Raw genomic sequence first — 24,526 nt, forward strand, 5'->3', positions numbered from 1 at the left:
GGCGCTTGGCCCTCGCTTTTTCGGAGGTTGGATGAGGTAATCGCCCGTCTGCTCAAAGTTCGCTGGAGGAAAAAAAAGTAGTTAAGTTGACTTATGATAGTAGTACAGGTTGAGTTATGGTAGTAGTCAAATTGACTTATGATAATAGTACAGGTTGAGTTATGGTAGTAGTTGACTTATGATAGTAGCACAGGTTGTGTTATGGCAGTAGTTAAGTTGACTTATGATAGTAGTACAGGTTGAGTTATGGTAGTAGTTAAGTTGACTTATGATAGTAGTACAGGTTGAGTTATGGTAGTAGTTAAGTTGACTTGTGATAGTAGTACAGGTTGAGTTATGGTAGTAGTTAAATTGACTTATGATAGTAGTACAGGTTGAGTTATGGTAGTAGTTAAGTTGACTTATGATAGTAGTACAGGTTGAGTTATGGTAGTAGTTAAGTTGACTTGTGATAGTAGTACAGGTTGAGTTATGGTAGTAGTTAAATTGACTTATGATAGTAGTACAAGTTGTGTTATGGTAGTAGTTAAGTTGACTTATGATAGTAGTACAGGTTGAGTTATGGTAGTAGTTAAATTGACTTATGATAGTAGTACAGGTTGAGTTATGGTAGTAGTTAAGTTGACTTATTATAGTAGTACTTGTTGAGTTATGGTAGTAGTTAAGTTGACTTACGATAGTAATACAGGTTGAGTTATGGTAGTAGTTAAGTTGACTTATGGTAGTAGTACTTGTTGAGTTATGGTAGTAGTTAAGTTGACTTATGATAGTAGTACAGGTTGAGTTATGGTAGTAGTACAGGTTGAGTTATGGTAGTAGTTAAGTTGACTTATGATAGTAATACAGGTTGAGTTGTGGTAGTAGTTAAGTTGACTTATGATAGTAGTACTTGTTGAGTTATGGTAGTAGTTAAGTTGACTTATGATAGTAGTACAGGTTGAGTTATGGTAGTAGTTAAGTTGACTTATGGTAGTAATACAGGTTGAGTTATGGTAGAAGTTAAGTTGACTTATGGTAGTAGTACTTGTTGAGTTATGGTAGTAGTTAAGTTGACTTATGGTAGTAGTACTTGTTGAGTTATGGTAGTAGTTAAGTTGACTTATGATAGTAATACAGGTTGAGTTATGGTAGTAGTTAAGTTGACTTATGATAGTAATACAGGTTGAGTTATGGTAGTAGTTAAGTTGACTTATTATAGTAATACAGGTTGAGTTATGGTAGTAGTTAAGTTGACTTATGGTAGTAGTACTTGTTGAGTTATGGTAGTAGTTAAGTTGACTTATGGTAGTAGTACTTGTTGAGTTATGGTAGTAGTTAAGTTGACTTACGATAGTAATACAGGTTGAGTTATGGTAGTAGTTAAGTTGACTTATGATAGTAATACAGGTTGAGTTATGTTAGTAGTTAAGTTGACTTATGATAGTAGTACTTGTTGAGTTATGGTAGTAGTTAAGTTGACTTATGATAGTAGTACAGGTTGAGTTATGGTAGTAGTTAAGTTGACTTATGGTAGTACTACAGGTTGAGTTATGGTAGTAATTAAGTTGACTTATGATAGTAATACAGGTTGAGTTATGGTAGTAGTTAAGTTGACTTATGGTAGTAGTACTTGTTGAGTTATGGTAGTAGTTAAGTTGACTTATGATAGTAGTACAGGTTGAGTTATGGTAGTAGTTAAGTTGACTTATGATAGTAGTACAGGTTGGGTTATGGTAGTAGTTAAGTTGACTTATGATAGTAATACAGGTTGAGTTATGGTAGTAGTTAAGTTGACTTATGATAGTAGTACAGGTTGAGTTATGGTAGTAGTTAAGTTGACTTATGATAGTAGTACAGGTTGAGTTATGGTAGTAGTTAAGTTGACTTATGGTAGTAGTACAGGTTGGGTTATGGTAGTAGTTAAGTTGACTTATGATAGTAATACAGGTTGAGTTATGGTAGTAGTTAAGTTGACTTATGGTAATAGTACCGCTTCACGGTGGCAGAGGGGTTAGTGTGTCTGCCTCACAATACGACGGTCCTGGGTAGTCTGGGGTTCAATCCCAGGCTGGGTATTTTTCTGTGTGGAGTTTGCATGTCCTCCCCGTGAATGCGTGGGTTCCCTCTGGGTACTCCGGCTTCCTCCCACTTCCAAAGACATGGACCTGGGGATAGGTTGATTGAAACACTAAAAACTGGCCCTAGTGTGTGAATGTGAGTGTGAATGTTGTCTGTCCATCTGTGTTGGCCATGCGATGAGGTGGTGACTTGTCCAGGGTGTACCCCGCCTTCCGTCCAATTGTAGCTGAGATAGGCACCAGCGCCCCCCACGACCCCAGAGGGAACAAGCGGTAGAAAATGGATGGATGGATGTACAGCCTTTACCTTTAAGCTGATACTGAGGGCGACTGTGTTGACTAGTTTTACGCGTGCACATGATTCAATGTCCAGTACTGAGGAAATGTGTTTGGATATGACAATCTGTTTATTTTAAGCTATAAAAATGAAATCAAATGTAGGCTATAGAACATAATGTATGCTGACCTTGGCTTGAATGGAACATTGTCACAGCAGTGAGACCTGACCATGCACGTCGTAAACAGTGTGTGTCCTCCATGCAATTGCCCCAGAGTGCTCCCACCTGAACCCAATTAAATGACGTTACCATGGCAACCGCACCATAGCAACGGTCTCATCCCTGTCAACACTTCCTGGTTCTCAAGAGAAAGTGGGGGGAGCAATCTGCCGAAAAGGAAATTCAGCATCAACAGAGGTCAGCAATCAATTAGAGAAAACTAAATAAAAACCATACAAACAAATACGGAGATTTAGCTCCAACAGTATGCAAAGTAAATCTCTGTGGGATGATGTACAATATTGGCTTTTGCCTGACACTCCGAACTTTGATTGATATTGATATTGCTTTGGGGATGTTTGAAAAAAAAAAAAACACATTAAAATGTTTAAAACCCAAAAATGGGATTTTTTTTTAGCCATTTTCTCTCACTTTTATATTGCATAAAGGTCTGGGGACATACATATAAAATAATCAGGAAAAAAATCATCATATTACAAAAGAGAGTAATGAAGATAATTAATAAAATTGATTATAGAAATCCAACAAATGATTCATAAAGTCACACATTTCAAAAAGTAATAAAAAAACAACTGTTCAAATGATGACTAAATTAAATAATAATCTGCTTCCTGAAGTGGTCCAGAAGATGTTTCAGATGTGAACCAGTAAATATGTATATCATCAATCCAGTGGTTCTTAACCTTTTTTCAGTGATGTACCCCCGTGAACATTTTTTTTAATTCAAGTACCCCCTAATCAGAGCAAAGCATTTTTGGTTGAAAAAAAGAGATAAAGAAGTAAAATACAGCACTATGTCATCAATGTTTTATTCATTAAATTGTTTAACAGTGTAAAATATTGCTCATTTGTAGTGGTCTTTCTTGAACTATTTGGAAAAAAAGATGTAAAGATAACTAAAAACTTGTTGAAAAATAAACAAGTGATTCAATTATAAATAAAGATTTCCACACGTAGAAGTAATCATCAACTTAAAGTTCCATCTTTGGGGATTGTAATAGTGATCCATCTGGATTCATCAACTTAATTCCAAACATTTCTTTACAAAAAAAAAAGAAATCTTTAACATCAATATTTATGGAACATGTCCACAAAAAATCTAGCTGTCAACACTGAATATTCCATTGTTGCATTTCTTTTCACAGTTTATGAACTTACATTCATATGTTGTTGAAGTATTATTCAATAAATATATTTATAAAGGCTTTTTGAATTGTTGCTATTTTTAGGATATTTTTTAAAAATTTCACGTACCCCTTGGCATACCTTCAAGTACCCCCATGGGTACGTGTACCCCCCCATTTGAGAACTACTGGGCTAATCTATGAGATTATTAGAGGGGAACATTATCACAATTTCTGGATGGTTATAAACCAAAAAGAATCAGTTCCCAGTGGTTTATTTTATTTTATGAAGTTTTTCTCAAAATTTTACCCATCACGCAAAAACGGCATCAAAGTGACTGATTTACACCATCGCTATATCCACCCGTCTATTGTCCTGTGACGTCACTGCGTGAAGCCACCAAAAACAAACATGGCGGATAGCACAGAAAGGTATAGCAAAGTAGCTCAGATTCAGACTCGGATTTCAGCGGCCTAAGCGAATCAACAGATTACGCATGTATTGAAACGAATGGTTGGAGTGTGGAGGCAGGTACCGAAAACTAAATTAAAGAAGAAACAGAAGCTATTGAGCCATATCACGACAGACAGCGGCACGGGGGGAAGCGCGGACGAATTCGGCGATCGCCTTCTAACCAAAGGTTGGTATGTGTTTGTTTGGCATTAAATGTGGGTGGAGGGAAAGGCTGGACGCAAATATAGCTACAAATGAGGCATAATGATGCAATATGTACATACAGCTAGCCTAAATAGCATGTTAGCATCGATTAGCTTGCAGTCATGCCGTGAGCAAAGATGTCTGATTAGCACATAAATCAATAACAACAACAAAACTCACTTTTGTGATTTCGTTGACTTTATCGTTGGAAATGCATCTGCTTTGAGTGTCGCAGGATATCTACACATTCTTGCCATCTCTGTCGTAGCATAGCTGTCGTCGGTAAAATGTGCAGAACAAACAAGGGACTTTCGCATCTTTTGGCCACTGGTGCAACTTGAATCCATCCCTGTTCGTGTTGTTACACCCTCCGACAACACACCGACGAGGCATGATGTCTCCAAGGTACCAGAAAACAGTCGAAAAAACGGAAAATAACAGAGCTGATTTGACTTGGTGTGTGTACTGTGTTTGAGAAAATGGCGGGTCGCTTCACGATGTGATGTCACGGGTGAAAGGTCATCGCTCCGACAGGCGAACAATTGAAAGGCGTTTAAATCGCCAAATTCACCCTTTTAGAGTTCGTAAATCGGTTAAAAAAAAACATGGTCTTTTTTCTGCAGCATCAAGGTATATATTGACGCTTAAATAGGTCTGGTGATAATGTTCCCCTTTAGCAATTAAAGTTAAAGTACAATAGAAATACAGATATGTAACACTTCTATATTTCAAACTATCCAATCTATAAATGAGGAAGCATTTAAAAAAGATAGTTACACAAACAACAATGTCACTCATGTTCTATGTGCTGATGTTGTTAGAAAGTCAAAATTAAAGTCTTGACAGTTTATTTCAAATCCTGCAGTTTCATTTGCTGCTGCTGTTCTCACCAGCACACTTGTGTTTCTTACACTGGTACTTAGAAGAGAATCTTTCACCACACACACTGCAACTCAACATTTTCTCTCCTTTGTGTGTTCTCATGTGTGCTACAAGGTTTGATTGGTCACAAAAGCTTTTGTTGCAGAATGAACATGTGTAAGGTTTCTTACCAGTGTGTCTTCTCATGTGTACTTCCAAATGGTTTCTTTGTACAAAACCTTTACTACAGATTGGACAGACATAAGGTTTTTCTCCAGTGTGTGTTCTCGTGTGTCTTTTCAGATGCCAAATATCTTTAAAAGTTTTGTCACAGAGAGAACATGTGAAGTGAGTGTTGTCAGTGTGACATGTCTTATCATCTTTAGAGTCTTCATCATCAGTGTCAGGAGAGTGTGACGTTGTGTCCTCACTATCTGATAGTGGAGCTAAGAGCTTGTCTGCTTGTGATCCTCCACAGTGGTCTCCATCAGCTTCTGTTGTCATGTGTTGTGTTGAGCTGCTGCTTGGAGGCTACCCCCCTCCCCTCTCCTCACTTTCACCTTTGACCTCATCATCTTCACTCTTCACAGTCACTGGGAACTCCTCCAGTCCTTCAATATGCTCTCCCTCCTGACTGATGCTGTGTTCTGCTGCTTCGTTTTTAATGTAGGGGGTCTGTGGCTCCTGCCTTCCCTCTTTAATGTGTTGGGAATGTGGTACCTCTTCTTCCTCATGTATGTTGGGAAATTGTGGCTCTTCTTCCTGCTCATGAGGTAGAGGTTCTTCTTCGACATCTGCGGGACAGGAGAAAACAATCATTCTTTAGAAAAGTCCAGCTTTGCTCAGTCACATGAGACATTGTCCTGCACCAACATGTGATCTCACAATCTCATCAGTTTCCCCTCACAGCAGTCAGTGTACTTCCAGCTGACACATGAAGAAAACCTTCAAGGGAATGCCTTCCCAGGCCAATGTCCAATCCACCTCATTCGTACAACAACATCTTAAAAGTCATTCCTGCAATCCATACTAGTGTGCTGTTCTCCCTCTGAATAAGTCATACACACACAGGAAATAATGTACCACATGCCAGCCTCCACGCAGTAGTACTAGTGATGAGCTCCCCCTGCTGGTGGACAATAATTACAGTGATTTTCACATTTATCTTGAGAGCCATGTCTACTCTAAAAAAGGACGAGCACAGTCAATATGTTGGCCAAGAAAGATGACATCGGTTTTGCTTTCATTTAGATAGTGTCACCACAGTAAAACTGGGAAGAAGTAATCCGATAACTGACTATTCCTTCAAAAGATCACTTATTTACCGTAATAATAATAATAATGGATTAGATTAATTTATGTGTTTCTAGACACTCAAATTGTGTTAGAGTGAGAACTGAGAAGACATCTTTCATGCAGTCATCACATTCAATGTGGTAAGTTACATTTAGTTATAATAATAATAATAATAATAATATTTAGATGAAGCAATTCTTAAGTAATTACGTGCGAATGCTCCAATGCTGAAGTTGAACTGAAAGGTTGACAGAATGTAGTATGAATGTAAGAATAGTTTGAATGTTGGAATGGTTTGAATGTTGAAGAGTTTGAATTTCCACGAAAACCGGAATTTAGTTTGGATTTTGAGAAAGTGTTAGTTTGATGTTGGAATTGTTTGAATAGGTAGGAAAATGTGGGGAAAAATGTCACTCCAGTGGGTGTGTGGATGTGTCAAAGGTACGTAGGCACAGAAAACTCCCTCACAAGCATGTTTGTGTGATTGACAGGAAGATTGAAAGTCAATGTCCAGAGGTATTAACGCATTAGTCAATCAACAAACGGTCAATGAAAATGAAGGCAATAACTTTGCAGTCATGGATACACCGTCTGTGTGTTTATTTTCTCTGGCTGCGCCTTTCAAACTGCATACAAAAGGTCTTCTAAGGTTTGGTTGGAAAGCGTAAAAAAGCACACTGAAAATTTCCATAAAACTTTTAACTATATTTTCTAAAATTGTATCTGAAATAAAAATGTATCCTCCAGTTTGTGGCTTTAGGGCAAATTTCCAGAGGATATACATTTTTACAGCATGTTTTAAATAGATAGCATTTAAAAAATAACTTCTGGGTATATTATATTGATCAACTAATTCTTATTTAGGGGGCTTTGTGAGAAGAATAGAGGCATTGACTCTTTTGTTGGAATTAGGATAGTTGCTAACGTTTGTTTAGGAATTAGAATGCATACAAATAAAAATATATTGTCATAGATAAGCATTGTGACAGGCAAAATAAAATAAAAAAATCAGATTCCCCTTTGATCATTTTTCTACATCCTGTGAATGGGTTGATGCTGTGGTGAAAGTGAGAAAATAAATACGAATGTCAGCAAAAATGGCTGGCAAACGTTTTAAAACCTGGTCAAGGACTGTTGGCAGTAAACCCAGAGAGGCATGAGTATGTTGTAAAATGATGTTAGAATTAGCTTTATTATTTGGGTATAGGGGGCCCCGTCATGGGGGCCGCCCCCGGCCCAGCTCTGACTTGTTCCACCACTGGTCATTGTGATTATATTATATATTCCTAATGTAATTTTCTTGTTATTAGTCAAATATCAAATAAGTAAACATTTGAAAGTAATAAGTAAACAAACCTGTTTTGTGTGACACAACTTGATTTTTCGTGAAAAGAGCGTCCAGTAGTTGATAGTTTTCCTCCTTTGTTCTAGAAAGTTCCACCTCGTATTCTGCTATCGTTCTTCCTAACACTACAAATATTTCTTCAACGGCAGCAGTTAGTCGCTCATCCACCAACGCTCTCAACATTTGTAATGTAGACATTTTCACACAATCACAACACTTTACTCTCACACTTGATCTACACTTAGCGATGTGTTGATAACTTCTTTTAGCAGCTAACAAGCTAAGCTAACTAGCGAGCTAAGCTAATTAACAATAAACGAGCACGAGAAGCATCTAAGTGCTTCTCACGCAACGGGTAGATTTTAACCTAGAATAAATAATTAAATATCTATTTTATGACATTAATATTTACAAACTGGAGAGCAAATAATGACGCTGCTTATTTATTTCTGCGTCAATGTGCTTTCACGACAGTTCGCACATTTGAGGTTACAAGACGGTACCACTCTGCTCTCGCGAGATGTGTCATGCGCAGGAGAGTCAAAGGGACGTTGGAGTTTGTTTGCATAAAAAGACAGACTGATATATATTTAACACCAAAATAGTTTGATAATAAATGTGTCAATACAAAGTATATTCAAATAAAATTATACATACATACACATTTACACACGTATACTTAATGTTTACATATATGTAAACATTAATTATGGTTCATGTTTCATGTCTGTGTACAGATCCTTGCGGTTTCATAATAAACACCGTATTTTTAATAACGTTTGTTTTGTATGTAATGGTTTATGATGACATTGTTATTGAAATACAGATGACACAAAAGAACCATGGTAAGTAAGTGTGGCAAAACAAGTTGGCGGAAGTGACGTCGGGTATGCGCATGCGTGGACCGATCGGGTGATAAAGCAAAATGGCGTCTGGCGGAAAAGGCCTAAACGCGGGCATTATATTTCTGTATTCTTACATATATGTTGTGTAATAGAGTACACACGGTTAATAATTGTTTGTAGCCGGATACATTAGTCTGAGCGCACTTTGACACTTCTCCTGTTTGATAGCTTCACTTAAGGTAGCTTGCAGCTAGTTTAGCTGGCTAGTTAGCTTAGCTTGTTAGCTGCTAACAAAGAGACGCGGAAGTTATTTAAACATCGCTAAGTAGGGAACTAATGTGAGTGTAAAGTGTTGTGATTGTGTGAAAATGTGCGAAAAAATGATAGCAAAGTACGAGGAGGAACTTTGTCCAACAAAAGAGGAGAAGGAGCGACAACAACAAAAACATCAAGTTGTGTTACACAGAACAGGTTTGTTTACTTCTTACTCTCACATGTTTACTAACTTTATATTTCATTATCAACACTATTCCTGAATAAATTGTCTATAAGAAGATGAATTGTCATGTGAGGATTATGTACTGATTGTTTTACATTGTTCATAAAATGAGACAGTTTCAGACACACAATATTTATGAGAGGTTGATGTTCCTCTCAGTTTGTAACAATGTGTATCAACATGTTTACACAAAACTCACACAGTCACCGGGGGAATATTCCAGAGAGCAGGTTAAGTGCAAAGTCCTGAGTATGTAAAGCTCAAGAGTTTTACCTCCAAAAATAAGAGAGGTAAGACAAAGTCAGAGTCAGTTACCATGGTAACCGACACTGTAAACCTAGCCTGCTAGCTGGCAGGTTTGACAAGTTATATATGTGTGTAAAAGCTATACTGACCTGTTATTTCCTTCATATTGGTGCAGCCATTAAAGGGGAACATTATCACCAGACCTATGCAAGCGTCAATATATACCTTGATGGTGCAGAAAAAAGACCATCTATTTTTTTAATCGATTTCCAAACTCTAAATGGGTGAATTTTGGCGAATTAAACGCCTTTCTGTCATCGCGCTGGAGGCGATGACGTCAGAATGTGACGTCGCCGAGGTAACACACCCGCCATTTTCATTTTCAAAATATTACAAACACCGGGTCTCAGCTCTGTTATTTTCCGTTTTTTTGACTATTTTTTGGAACCTTGGAGACATCGTGCCTCAATGGTGTGTTGTCGGAGGGTGTAACAACACTAACAGGGAGGGATTCAAGTTGCACCACTGGCCCGAAGATGCGAAAGTGTCTGCCGCCAGACCCCCATTGAATGTACCAAAGTGTCTCCACATTTTACCGGCGATGCTAAGGCAGACATGGCACAGAGATGTATGGATAACCTGCAGATGCATTTGCAACGATAGTCAACGAAATCACAAAGGTGAGTTTTGTTGATGTTGACTGACAGCTAATCGATGCTAACATGCTACGCTAATCGATGCTGACATGCTATTTACCGGCGGTGCTATAGCAGACATGGCACAGAGATGTATGGATAACCTGTAGATGCATTTGCAACTATATTACGTTTCCTTCCACCCACATTTAATGCGAAAAAAACACTTACCAATCGACGGATTTAAGTTGCTCCAGTGTCAAAAGATGCAAAAGTCCTGATCGTTTTACCGGCGATGCTAACGCAGCTATTCAGCCATGCTATGGCTATGAATAGCGTCAATAGCTATTCGCTCAATAGCTTCAGTTTCTTTTTCAATACTTTCATACTCCAACCATCCGTTTCAATACATGCGTAATCTGTTGAATCGCTTAAATCGCTGAAATCCGAGTTTGAATCCGAGCTAATGTCACTATATCTTGCTGTGCTATTCCCATTGTTTGTTTACATTGGCAGCACTGTATGACGTCACAGGGAAATGGCCAGTGTCTTCGCAGAGAGCGAAAATAAGGCACTTTAAAGCTTTATTTAGGGATATTCCGAGACCGGTAAAATTTTGAAAAAAACTTAAAAAAATACAACAAGCCACTGGGAACTGATTTTTATTGTTTTTAACCCTTTTGAAATTGTGATAATGTTCCCCTTTAACCTACTACAACACCTACTACATCCACCTACTCAGTGGCCTAGTGGTTAGAGTGTCCGCCCTGAGATCGGTAGGTTGTGAGTTCAAACACTGACTGATTCATACCAAAGACTATAAAAACGGGACCCATTACTTCCCTGCTTGGCACTCAGCATCAAGAGTTGGAATTGGGGGTTAAAGGCCTACTGAAACCCACTACTACCGACCATGCAGTCTGATAGTTTATACATCAATGATGAAATCATAAAATTGCAACACATGCCAATTCGGCCAGTTTAATTTACTAGATTACAATTTTAAATTTCCCGCTGAGTTTCTTGTTGAAAACTTCGCGGAATGATGATGCGTGTTTGTGACATCTCTGGTTGTAGCGGACATATTAGCCCAGCACCACACATGACTAAAAGTCATCTATTTTAATCGCATAATCACACAGTAATTTGGACATCTGTGTTGCTGAATCTTTTGCAATTTGTTCAATTAATAATGGAGACTATAAAGAATAATGCTGTTGGTGGAAGGCGGTGGATTGCAGCTGCCTTTAGCAACCAAAACACAGCGGGTGTTTTTTTGTTTGTTTAAAAGCTTTAACACTGAGCAGTCAAGCAAAACATGTTTCTCTACGTCAACCAGCCAGTTTTTGGATGGAAAAATTGTGATGTTAAGTCGGCTCTTACCGGAGACTTGGGTGGATTACTGGACCTCCTCCTGTAGCTGTCAAAAAGGCAGCTGCAGTGATCTTGGCTTCTCGGCTTCTCTCAGAGACGCTCGCGGTCACCGCAGCCATCCGACTTTCAGGTATGACTTTACAATCTCACTAAAACACTATAAAAACAATAAGCAGATAAGGGATCTTCCAGAATTATCCTAGTAAATGTGTCTAATTACATCTGAAACGGTCCCACTGCCGCCACTTGAAGCCTCACCTTTTTTATTTTTTTTATTTTTTTTATGGGCTTCACTCTAACTTTCCTCATCCACGAATCTTTCATCCTCGCTCAAATTAATGGGGAAATTGTTGCTTTCTCGGTCCGAATAGCTCTTACTGCTGGAGGCTCATATTATAAACTTTGTGAGGATGTGAGGAGCCCTACAACCCGTGACGTCACGCGCACACCGTCTGCTACTTCTGGTAAAGGCAAGGCTTTTTTATTAGCGACCAAAAGTTGCTAAATTTATCATCGATGTTCTCTACTAAATCCTTCAGCAAAAATATGGCAATATCGCGAAATGATCAAGTATGACTCATAGAATGGACCTGCAATCCCCGTTGAAATAAGAAAATCTCATTTCAGTAGGCCTTTAAATCACCATAAAAAATATTCCCGGGCGTGGCCAAAGCTGCTGCTCAATCATCATCTTCATGGAGATTTTCCACAGGTAGAGCTACAATAGCCGTATTCCCATGGTCAAGTCACTCCTGAACTCAAGACAACGGAAGAAGCGTCTGACTTGGGCTATGGAAAAGAATCACTGGACAGTTGCAGAGTGGTCCAAAGTCCTGTTTTCAGACGAAAGCAAGTTTTGTATTTCATTTGGAAGTCAAGGCGCTACAGTCTGGAGGATGGCTGGAGAGGAGCACAATCCAAGTTGCTTGAAATCCAGTGTGAAGTTCCCACAGTCAGCAATGGTTTGGGGAGCCATGTCAGCTGCTGGTGTTGGGCCACTGTGTTTCATCAAGTCAAGAGTCAATTGAGCTGTGTACCAAGAGATTTTGGAGCACTACATGCCTCCATCTGTTAAAAAGCTCCATGGAGATGATGATTTAATTTTCCAGCATGATCTGGGACCTGCCCAGAGTGCCAAAACCACCAGTAACTGGTGTACTGACCATGGCATTTCTGTCCTCGATTGGTCTGCCAGCTCCCCTGACCTGAACCCCATAGACAATTTGTGGGGTATTGTGAAGAAGAAGCTGAAAGACACCAGACCCAATAATGCAAATGAGCTATTGAATTATCCTGGGCATCCATAACACCTCAGCAATGCCACAGGCTGATTGCCTCCATGACATGCCGCATTGATGCAGTAATCCCTGCAAAAGGATTCCCAACCAAGTACTAAGTCCATTAATTGACATTTTAAAATGTCAGATTTTTTTTTTTTGCTGTTATTAATCTTTTTTTTGACTTGGTCTGAGGAAATATCCAAATTTTTTGAGATGGATAGATTTTTGAGTTTTCTTAAGCTGTATGCCATAATTAGCAATATTAAAATAATAAAATGATTGCAATATTTCAGTTGGTGAGTAATGAATCCAGAATGTATGACATTTTCATATTTGTAGTTGCATTACAGAAAATAAAGGACTTTATCACAATGTTGTAATTTTCTGAGACAGTCATGTAGTGGTTAAAATGTGTTTTGTTTGTGTCCTGTAGACATCCATCAGCTGATTGAACACCAAGAAGAATGTCTCCCTCATCTGCAGGGGGACAGTTTGACTTTAGAGTATCCACAGCCCTCACATTTTAAAGGAGACGAGGCGTATCCACCGCCCCCTTATTTTAAAGAGGAAGAGGAGGGAGAGTGTCCTGTTGGGCAGGAGGAGGCTGATCTCAGCAAGTTTCCACTGACTGTTGTCTCTGTGAAGACTGAAGAGCATGAAGACAAACCACCTGAGCCCTCACAGCTTCATCACAGTCCAAGTAAGCACAACATACACATATCATCTAATACAATGTTTGCGACACATGTTCATCCGGGGGCCACATTTATGACTAAAGATGGAGACATATTTACTGTTTAACACCACCATTTAAAAATGAATGCTCATCAATCATCAACAGTGTAATTGCTGTGGTGTAACCATGTGACCTAGAGGCCGTCCTCCTAACCTCACATGGTCAAATGAAGGCAAACATTCAATATGGCTACTGTTTATTTACCTTTAGCTGCACATATGTCAGCATATTTCAAAGGTTTAGTGGTGAAGATTAGAGATGTATATACCAAGTACCATTTTTTTTTAAATTAATACTGGTTCCTAATTATGTTGTCTATGAGGACCGTAAAGATTCTGGACTAACGACACAACTATTTGTATTTTTAATAGCAGCTGACTGACGTAACTATGACACGTTGTCACATTGAGTTCAGCTGCCGCTGCTACACATTACAATCAGCTTTGAATAATGACAAATAAGGAAGCAACAAAAGTTTGATGTGTGTGTTATTGACAAGAAGATGACATAACTGCATTTCACCTTGCACTGCACACATAGTTGACTTCTGTAAGACTTCAAATAAACAGCTGTTGATAAAAGACTTCCCTGCTCTGAGATGTTACAGAACATCGTGTTGGGGGTGTTCAACCTCTTGTGCTAATAGGAATGCTATTTAAAAAGCCCTTTTTCCATTTTTTTATTTCCACAAATTACATGTAGTACCATTAAATACTGGTATCGATAAGGAATATCAATTAGGGTATCATATCGATAAATTCTCAGCGATTAACATCTCTACTGAAGATACAAGCCAGATATCTTTGAAAAATATATTCGTTTACTTGGATTTAGTTACTTCTCTGCTGTCCAGCAATGTCTCAATCAATCTAGTTTATTAGTACTAATTAGCAAAGGTTTCTTGTCTCTCTAAAGTCTTTATTTTGACAACCCCCTTTGCGGTAAAGTTGTCGTAGTGGAAACTGAGGCAGTATTTGTGCCTCATAAAACTTTCGGCGACTCAAAATTTAAGAAATTGCACCGGAAAAATCATTACTTTTGAAGACGGCCAATAAAAACACAATCAAAATCAGAAATACTTTAATAATCCCAGAGGGGAAATTCAGGTTTTCCACACAATCGCATTCAAGAGCAGACAAACATTACAGGAAGACAGAACAGAATCGCTGACGGGTCTGCCAACTTCCGGCGCCCCTTACAAAAAAAGGGAGAAACGGGGGATGAGGGGGGGAGAAAAAAAAATCAATCTCAGCCTCTGCCCCTGTAGAGGGGGTCCAGACTGAGGCCAAAGAGAAAAACAAACTCATAGCCATAGCTCACAGAAAGATGTGTGTAAGAGGGAAACATCAAAGAACACAAAGGACATTAAAGACATTAAAAGAGCAGTCACTTCTACACACAGCCACCAAAGTAAATGATCCAAGATGGCGGTGCAGGTGGACGCAACAACCCAGACTCTCCCCTTAGGTGCATTGTTTTTATTTTTTTTTATATAGTTTATTTCTAGCCCAGTCAGCAACTTGCTGGGCGAAGGTGATGTACAGCCGAAACGATTTGTTGGAGCTTGGATTGCGGCCTGAGCAGGCTATTTCGGTGGATTTTACCCGGAGCTCCATGGCTACCGTGCCCGGTTAGGCGGAGGCGAAGACGAAGACACCGTGGCCGATGGGCCGGCGTGTTAGCCAGACTAAAAATTAACCCAAACAGACCAACGATACCAAGTCTATTCCAGGCTAATGCGAGATCGCTCGCTCCTCATGGTGAAGAGGACAAGATGGACGAGGTGAGGCTCCGTGTAGCACAAAACACTGTGATGGACAGCTGCGCCTTATTGTTTACGGAAACCTGGCTAACGTTCTCAATCCCAGACGCTAGCATGGAGCTAACCGGTCACACACCACACAGACAGGACAGAAACGCAGAGTCTACCGGCAAGCGGCCTCGGGGTGGATTGCTAACCTACCTAAACAACAACAGGACTTCAGGTTCAAAGGTAGTAAACAGCCAATGTTCCCAAGATCTGGAACAGGGATCACCAACCTTTTTGAAACCAAGAGCTACTTCTTGGGTACTGATTAATGCAAAGGGCTACCAGTTTGATACACACTTAAATAAATTACCATAAATAGCCAATTTGCTCAATTTACCTTTAAGAAATAAATCTATATAAAAAGAAAAAATGGGTATTTCTGTCCGTCATTCCGTCGTACTTTTTTTTTCCTTTTACGGAAGATTGTTTGTATAGAATAAATGATGAAAAAAACACTTAATTGAACGGTTTAAAAGAGGAGAAAACAGGAACAAAAATGAAAAATTAATTTTGAAACAATTTCGACTCTTTAAAATTCAAAATTCAACCGAAAAAAAAGAAGAGAAAAACTTGAATCTTAATTTTGAATCTTTTTGAAAAAAATTTAAAAAATAATTTATGGAACATCATTTGTAATTTTTCCTGATTAAGATTAATTTTAGAATTTTGATCACATGTTTTAAATAGGTTAAAATCCCATCTGCACATTGTTAGAAAATATAACAAATTGGACCAAGCTATATTTCTAACAAAGACAAATTATTATTTCTTCTAGATTTTCTAAAAAAACAAATTTTCAAAAAATTCAAGACTTTAAAATAAGATTTAAATTTGATTTTACAGATTTTCTAGATTTGCCCGAATATTTTTTTAAAATTTTAATCATAATAAGTTTGAAGAAATATTTCACAAATATTCTTTGTCGAAGAAACAGAAGATAAAATGAAGACTTTAATTAAAATGTATTTATTATTCTTTACAATAAAAAAATAAATGTACTTGAACATTGATTTAAATTTTCAGGAAAGAAAAGGAAGGAATCTAAAAGTTAAAAAGGTATATGTGTTTAAAAATCCTAAAATAATTTTTAAGGTTGGAATTTTCCTCTAAAATTGTCTTTCTGAAAGTTATAAGAGGCAAAGTAAAAAAATAAATTAATTCGTTTAAACAAGTGAAAACCAAGTCTTTTAAATATTTTCTTGGATTTTCAAATTCTATTTCATTCAATTTTTGTTTCTCTTAGAATTGAAAATGTCGAGCAAAGCAAGACCAGCTTGCTAGTAAAAAAAAAATAAAAAATAGAGGCAGCTCACTGGTAAGTGCTACTATTTGAGCTATTTTTAGAACAGGCCAGCGGGCGACTCATCTAGTCCTTACGGGCTACCTGGTGCTCGCGGGCACCGCGTTGGTGACCACTGATCTGGAATATATTACAGTTAAATGCCGACCCTTCCATCTAGCCAGGGAGTACTCTGCTGTCCTGATCACAAACGTGTATATAGCTCCCGATGCTAACGCTAGCACAGCGCTAGCTCTGCTGCACGATACAATCAGTGCACAACAGAACAAATATCCCGACGCAGTCCACATCATAGCAGGGGACTTTAATCATGTCGACCTGAAAAAATTGCTCCCCAAACTTCACCAGCTTGTGAAGTGTGCTACGAAGCGAGCTAACACACTGGACAAAGTCTATTCCAACATAAAAAATGGATATAGAGCCAAACAACTTCCCCAATTATGCAAGTCTGACCACATGTCCCTGCTCCTATTACCAGCTTTCATACCAATAAGGAGAAGTGCTCCTATCACAACCAAAATGATCAAAACATGGCCGGAGGGAGCCATGGAACAGCTGCAGGACTGCTTTGAAACAACAAACGGGTCAGTTTTTGAAAACTCAGACTTGGAGCAGTACACAGAAGCGGTCCTGGGGTACATCAAACACTGCATAGACACTGTCACAGTGGACAAGTGCATCCGGGTCTACCCCTACAGGAAGCCCTGGATGACCAAAATAGTCCAGGGTTTACACAAAGAAAGAGACAGTGGCTTCAAAGCGCAGGACCAGGCACTCTGTAGTGCTGCCAGAGCCAACCTGAAGAGAGGTATCACAGAGGCCAAAGCCGAGCACAGGAGGAAAGTGGAAGACCACCTGCAAAGCAACAACACCAAGGAGGTATGGAAAGGAATACAACAGATGACCAACTTCAGACCCAGTAACTGTTTGGCTGACGGCAACACCTCTCGAGCGGTGGAGATAAACAGCTTCTTCGCCCGTTTCAAGAGAAAAACACCTGCAGCCGTCACAACACCCCCACCTAACACCCACAGCAGCTGCACCCTTATACTGGAGCAGCATGAGGTGAGACGCACGCTGAGGGCAGTGAACTCGAGGAAGGCTATGGGCCCAGATGGGGTCCCGGGACAGGTACTGAGGGACTGTGCAGACCATCTGGCCGGAGTATTTACTAAGATCTTCACCTAGTCCCTCTCTCAGGTCGTCATCCCATCATGCCTGAAGACCTCCACAATAATCCCGGTGCCGAAGAAGAACTCCGTCAGCTGCCTGAATGACAACCGTCCAGTTGCACTTACACCTATAGCCATGAAGTGCTTCGAGAAGATGGTACGGACCCATATTACCTCAGTCCTCCCTCCCGAGCTCGACCCACACCAGTTTGCCTACAGAGCCAACAGTTCCACAGAGGACGCCATCACCACAGCCCTACACTCCTCCCTGGGTCACCTGGAGACGGGGGGAACTACGTGCGGCTGCTTTTTGTGGATTATAGTTTGGCATTTAACACCATTATACCCGATAGACTGGTGTCCAAACTGTCAGACCCTGGGTCTATCGAATTCCATCTGCATGTGGATTAAGGACTTCTTATCCAACCGCCCCCAGAGGGTGCAGTTAGGTCGCCACATGTCATCGAGCCTGTACCTCAGCACAGGCTCTCCACAAGGCTGCATGCTGAGCCCCCTTCTCTACTCCCTCTACACATACGACTGCACACCTGCCCATTCCAGCAACTCCATCATCAAATTTGCGGATGACACCCCTGTAGTGGGGCTCATCTCGGAGGGAAACGAGGCTGCATATCGGGACGAGGTGGAGAAGCTGTCGGATTGATGCACAGTCAACAACCTGGCCCTGAACACCTCCAAGACCAAGGAGCCGGTCATAGACTTCAGGAAGAATAAAACGGACATCCTGCCCCTGTTCATCAGCGGTGACAGCGTGGAGAAGATCTCCGGCTTCCGCTTCCTGGGAGTCCATCTGGCCGACGACCTATCCTGGATCACCAACACCACGGCTACCATCAAGAAGGCACACCAGAGACTGCACTGTCTGAGAATACTCAGGAACAACCACCTCTCTCAGGAACTGCTGGTGTCCTTCTACCGGTGCTCCATTGAGAGCATCCTGCCCTACTGCATCTGCGTGTGGTTCAGCAGCTGCACGGCCGCAGAGAGAACGGCGCTCCAGAGGGTCATAAAGACCACCCAGAAGATCATCGCTTGCCCCCTCCCCTCCCTGGCTGACCTGTACAGCTCCTGCTGTCTCAGGAAAGCACAGAGCATCCTGAAAGACCCATTCCACCCCAGCAATGCCACCTAGAACTGCTACACTCGGGCAGATTCTATAGGGTGCTAAAAACTTGCACAAATAGACTAAAAAACAGCTTTTACCCAAGAGCCATAGTAGCATTAAACAGGCACTGAGTGAGCACAATGTGTCATGTCTTTTTTTTTTTTTTTTGGACTATAATGTGCAATAATGTTATATGTGTATGTGTATTCATATGTATGCATATATGCATGTGTGTGGATATATACACATATATATAGATACATCTCTTATTTTCTATCTTTTTTTACTATTTATATTACCAAATTGTATATGCACCTTTGGGGATCTGCTCCAATTTTGTTGTTCTTTGAACCTGTTCACTGCAATAATGACAATAAAACTCTATTCTATTCTATTCTATTCTATTTTAAGAATCAGTGATTATTACATGTTTTTAAACAGAACATAAACATATATTACCAGTAAATGAACAAGTAGATTAATAATTAATTTTCTACCACTTGTCCTTAATAATTTTGACAAAAAATAGAATAGTAATGACACAATATCCATCCATCCATCCATTTCCTACCGCGTATTCCCTTTTGGGGTCGCAGGGGGCGCTGGTGCCTATCTCAGCTTCAATCGGGCGGAAGGCGGGTGTTACTGCATATGTCAGCAGACTGAATTAGGAGCCTTTGTTTGCTTACTTACTACTAAAAGACATGTTGTCCAGTATGTTCACTATTTTATTTTAGGACAAACTTGCAATAAGAAACATATATTTAATGTACCCTAAGATTTTTTTGTTTAAATAAAGCCAATAATGCAGTTTTTTGTGGTCACTTTTATTTATAAAAATATCGAAATACATTTTGGTACAGGTCCCGGTACCAAAATATTGGTATCGGGACAACACTAGTAAGAACAGAATTTGTCCGTTGATTCTTTGACTACCTTAGTAGTAATTTTTTCACTGGAGAGATTAGTCTCTAGGATGCAGCCAAGATAGGTAATCACATTTTTGATTGTTATAATATTGTCACCCACTTTGAATGTGACGTTATCTACTTTTCTGAGGTTAGGAATTGACCCAAAGACACGAGTACTTGCAAGCACCAAGGCGAGTCTTAATTTTGGCAGTTTGTCCTTGAAAGCCTTGCTAGTCTAGGTCTTGAGGATTGTAGCTTTGCTTGTATTGTGTCCGTCAGCCTCGGTTCTATGTGTTACGAACTGGTCAAGGGGGTGACCCCGGGATGCAGAGACGGGAGGCAAGTTTGAATAACAAAAAGGAATACATTTAATGAGTCCAAAAAGTGTAACAAAATGCGATGGGGTAGAAGTGCACACCATGAATACTAAATGGAACAGGTTCCTTAGTGGTCGGCAGGGGAAAAACCAGGGCGCTCGAGGCAGAGGGTAAAGTCTTTACTGCCTCAAGGAGGCTAAGAAACAAACACAACAACGTTAGGAAAACAGGATAAAGGAAAATCAACGTACCAGGACTGACGAGGCGAAGCAGGCGCATGCACGTAGGAGGTGCAGGATAAATTAACCGACAAGATCAGCTGTGGGTGACGAGCTTAGATACTCCTCGGTAGAAATAGGTTGCAGGTGTGCCTTAGTGTCCGCCCCTCGCTGGAGACTAATGAGTTGAGGGAACAAATCACAACAAAAGAGAAGGCAGGGAAATAAAAACATAACACTATGTTCTTTATAGGTACAGAAAATCATGGAATGATCACTTAAGCTGCACATTTGTGGTGTTCTTAAACTGGTCAGAAGTAACAACGAGGTCTATGAAGGTTTAAAAGGACTCACTCACCCTGGTGGTTTGCTTAATGAGCTAAGTGAGGCAATGTTGGTGGTACAGCTTAGTGAAGGTTTTAAAATGGGTGCATCCTTTCAGGACTTATCCGTGTTCCAGTCCCCAAGAGGATGTAAACCTGTATCAACATGTTTACACCAAACACACACAGTCACTAAATACATTGTTTACTGTAATAAAATCTAATTAAAATTATAATTTCACTTCTTGATTCTGACCTACATGCATCAATAAGCGAAAGTAACATTTATGTTCAATAACCAAAGTAGTCAACACTTGATTTATTAAAAGAACATAAAGGTGACTGACTTTCCTTCAGCGTGTCGTAGATGGTCTCCAATTCCTAAAGAGGAATTGTTGATGGAGATACTCCATAAAAAAAACACATAATAAAACATGTTTTTGGTAAAAGTTCCTTTTGGCCCAGCCAACAAAATGACCACAAAAAAGTACTTTGCATGATGACAGTAACATACCATGAATGTTTTTTAATTGATTTTGGAATTAAGATATTTTTTTTCCATGGTATTGAAGTTATGGTAATGACTATGTCATTACAAGATCGTAGTTAAGTTAACAGTTAAATTGTAGGTGTCATAGACCATATACAAAATAAAATATTTACACACTTAGAAAATGGATGGATGGACATCAGTGAGTGTAAAGTTAAGAATGCCTCAATCAATACTGTCTCGTACTTATAAAAACGTTTCAAATTGCCATCCATTAAATTTCCAAGTCTGTTTTTGTACTGACTGTACCACTTTTGAATTAATTTTAGGAAAAAGGGAGGTATTTCCCATGTTTTTATTGGTTGTTTTGCTACACACTTTTAACACAACTCACAGAAGAACACAAATAATGTCATTGTTTTAACAGTGTCAGTCCAAAACTATTTCTATTGTCTCTTTATCTTATTTACTTATTTACCCAACAGACGTCCAGCAGCCCCCTCACATTAAAGAGGAAGAGGAGGAAGTGTGGATCACTCAGGAGGAAGAGTGTCTTCTAGGGCAGGAGGAGGCTGATCTCAGCAAGTTTCCACTGACTGTTGTCTCTGTGAAGACTGAAGAGCATGAAGACAAACCACCTGAGTCCTCACAGCTTCATCACAGTCCAAGTAAGCACAACATCCACATATCATTTTATTCTCAGGGCATTCAATCCATCACAACTGGACTCTTCACTTTGTCTTACAAGACGATTGTCCTCTCATCCAAGTAGGCTTCATCACTTCATGCTCATAGACTTAAAGTTTTATATCTAATCATTTGAATTTAGAGGGGAACTGCACTTTTTTGGGAATTTTTCTATCGTTTACAATCATTATAAAGACATGATGGTGGATATATTAAAAACACAAAAACATTCTAACTGGGGCTGGGCGATATAGCCTTTTATTAATATCTCAATATTTTTAGGCCATGTCACGATATACCATATTTATCAGAATATTTTGCCTTAGCCTTGAATGAACACTTGATGCATATAATCACACTAGTAAGATGATTCTATGTGTCTACATTAAAACAATCTTGTTCATACTGCATTAATATATGCTACTTGTAAACTTTCATGCAGAGAGGGAAACCACAACTAAGTCAATTTAGCAAAACTGTATTTATTAAACAGTTATTAAGCAGTGGCACAAACATTCATGTCATCCAAACAGAAAGTGCAAGATTGTCAGAGACATTTTAAAACAAGTTATTAGTGCACTTTTGTGCATGATGTCACTAAGATGACATATCTCTAAGGTTCTCATAGTCATCATTGTCACCGACGTCCAACTGGGTCATTATTGTCACCGATGTCCCACTGGGTGTGAGTTTTCCTTGCCCTTATGTGGCCCTACCGAGGATGTTGTGGTGGTTTGTGCAGCCCTTTGAGACACTAGTGATTTAGGGCTATATAAGTAAACATTGATTGATTGATTGATTGATTGAAAACAACACTAAATTAATGTACACTTTGTGTACAGAACACCACTACAATAACTCAAAACAAATGAAGAGCACTTTTGTGCATGATGTCACACAACATATTTCAATAAGTGTCAAATAAAAATGAGCTGCATAATAGGAAATCAAATAGTATATATCCTTCGCTATGTGGTAGGTTCCTGAGGACGTTATCTCCTTCTGTTGTTGACGAATTTGTTGATAAATGGGTTTGGCTTTGCATAGTAGAGTTTTAGCTTGCACTTACAGATGTAGCGACCAACTGTAGTTGCTGACAGTGGTTTTATGAAGTGTTCCTGAGCCCATGTGGTGATATCCTTTACACACTGATGTCGCTTTTTGATAAGTACCGCTTGAGGGATCAAAGGTCTGTAATATCATCGCTTGCGTGCAGTAATTTCTCCAGGTTCTCTGAACCTTTTGATGATTTTACGGACCGTAGATGGTAAAATCCCTAAATTCTTTGCAATAGCTCATTGACAAATGTTGTTCTAAAACTGTTCGACAATTTGCTTTCAAAGTGGTGACCCTCGCTTCATCCTTGTGTGTGAATTACTGAGCATTTCATGGAATCTGCTTTTATACCCAATCATGGCACCCACCTGTTCCCAATTAGCCTGCACACCTGTGGGATGTTCCAAATAAGTGTTTGATGAGGATTCCTCAACTTTATGAGTGTTTATTGCCACCTTTCCATACTTCTTTGTCAGGTATTGCTGGCATCAAATTCTAAAGTTAGTGATTATCTGCACAAAAAAAAAAGTTAATCAGTTTGAAAATCAAATACCGTATTTCCTTGAATTGCCGCAGGGCATATAGTATGCGCCTGCCTTGAATTACTGCCGGGTCAAACTCGCTTTGCAAAATAATTAGTGCATGCTTATTATCACCGCCTGCTCAAACTCGTGACGTCACAAGTGACACTTCCCCTGTCATCATTTTCAAAATGGAGGAGGCTGATTTCAATACCGGTAATTTGAAATCGCATAAAGGGAAGAAGATTAAGTGCTATTCAGTAGGATTTAAGGTCCAAGCTTACATAACACTCAGATTTTTACTGCAAGCCTTTGGTAAGTGCCGGAGTGAGAAGAGGTTTTAAAATAATTAGCACCCCGGCGGCAATTCAAGGAAAAACGGTATGTTTTCTTTGTTGCATATTTAATTGAATATGGGTTGAAAATGATTTGCAAAGGATTGTATTCCGTTTATATTTACATCTAACACAATTTCCCAACTCATATGGAAACGGGTTTTTAATATTCTATGTTTGTTTGTGGAACTCTCTAATCTGTTTTTGAACAGTTTTTCAATTATTTTAGAAAATTGTGGAAGTAAAAGAACAGGTCTATTATTTGTAAATTGGTGTTTGTCTCCATTCTTATAAATTGGTGCAACTTTAGCTATTTTCATTTTGTTTGGGAATTTGCCTTTTTGAGATGATAAGTTGCTAATATACATTAATGGTCCTGAGATCTCTTCAATAACCTTTTTTATCGTTTCCATATCAATTCCATTACAGTCAGTTGAAGTCTTAGATTTGCTTTTTTTAACGATTATAACTAATTCTTCCTGAGGAACATGGAGTTGGGATTTCGCTCTATGGCTTCATTATAGTCCTCAGTTAAAACTGGGTCCGGAATCCTTTCTTCCAATTTTGGTCCAATATTTACAAAATAATTATTGAAGCTCTCAACTACTTCATTTACAGTATATTGTCATTATTTTTGTTTCCATCAAAGAAGTATTGGGGGTAATCCCTCTTAGTGCCAAGGCAAATATAAGCTTTGGCTTCAGCCTCTTCCTTTTTCCGTCATTCTTGTTGTTTTCTTTTTGTGTGTAAATGTGTATGACTGTAAAATATGTATAATCTGTACTG

General features: G+C 39.2%; 2 protein-coding genes across 7 annotated transcripts in view; one reads left to right on the forward strand and one right to left on the reverse strand.

Annotated features, from left to right (window-relative positions):
* LOC133545340 (gastrula zinc finger protein XlCGF28.1-like) overlaps positions 1 to 24,526 on the reverse strand; it is a 118,684-nt gene that overhangs the window by 74,428 nt on the left and 19,730 nt on the right. The window lies entirely within an intron of this gene.
* LOC133545299 (gastrula zinc finger protein XlCGF57.1-like) overlaps positions 8,765 to 24,526 on the forward strand; it is a 229,705-nt gene continuing 213,943 nt past the window's right edge. For 5 of the 6 annotated variants that reach the window (XM_061890738.1, XM_061890736.1, XM_061890733.1 and 2 more), the window contains exons 1-3: positions 8,765 to 9,175; positions 13,172 to 13,438; positions 21,627 to 21,809. In XM_061890738.1, coding sequence (XP_061746722.1) covers positions 9,073 to 9,175; positions 13,172 to 13,438; positions 21,627 to 21,809 — 553 coding nt within the window. In that variant the 5' untranslated portion in view covers positions 8,765 to 9,072. Of the gene's footprint in view, positions 9,176 to 11,457; positions 11,589 to 13,171; positions 13,439 to 21,626; positions 21,810 to 24,526 lie in introns of those variants that run through there. The other variant, XM_061890732.1, reaches the window with a different exon arrangement.

Source organism: Nerophis ophidion, linkage group LG28 (assembly GCF_033978795.1).
Source record: "Nerophis ophidion isolate RoL-2023_Sa linkage group LG28, RoL_Noph_v1.0, whole genome shotgun sequence".
In the NCBI taxonomy this organism is placed as follows: domain Eukaryota; kingdom Metazoa; phylum Chordata; class Actinopteri; order Syngnathiformes; family Syngnathidae; genus Nerophis; species Nerophis ophidion.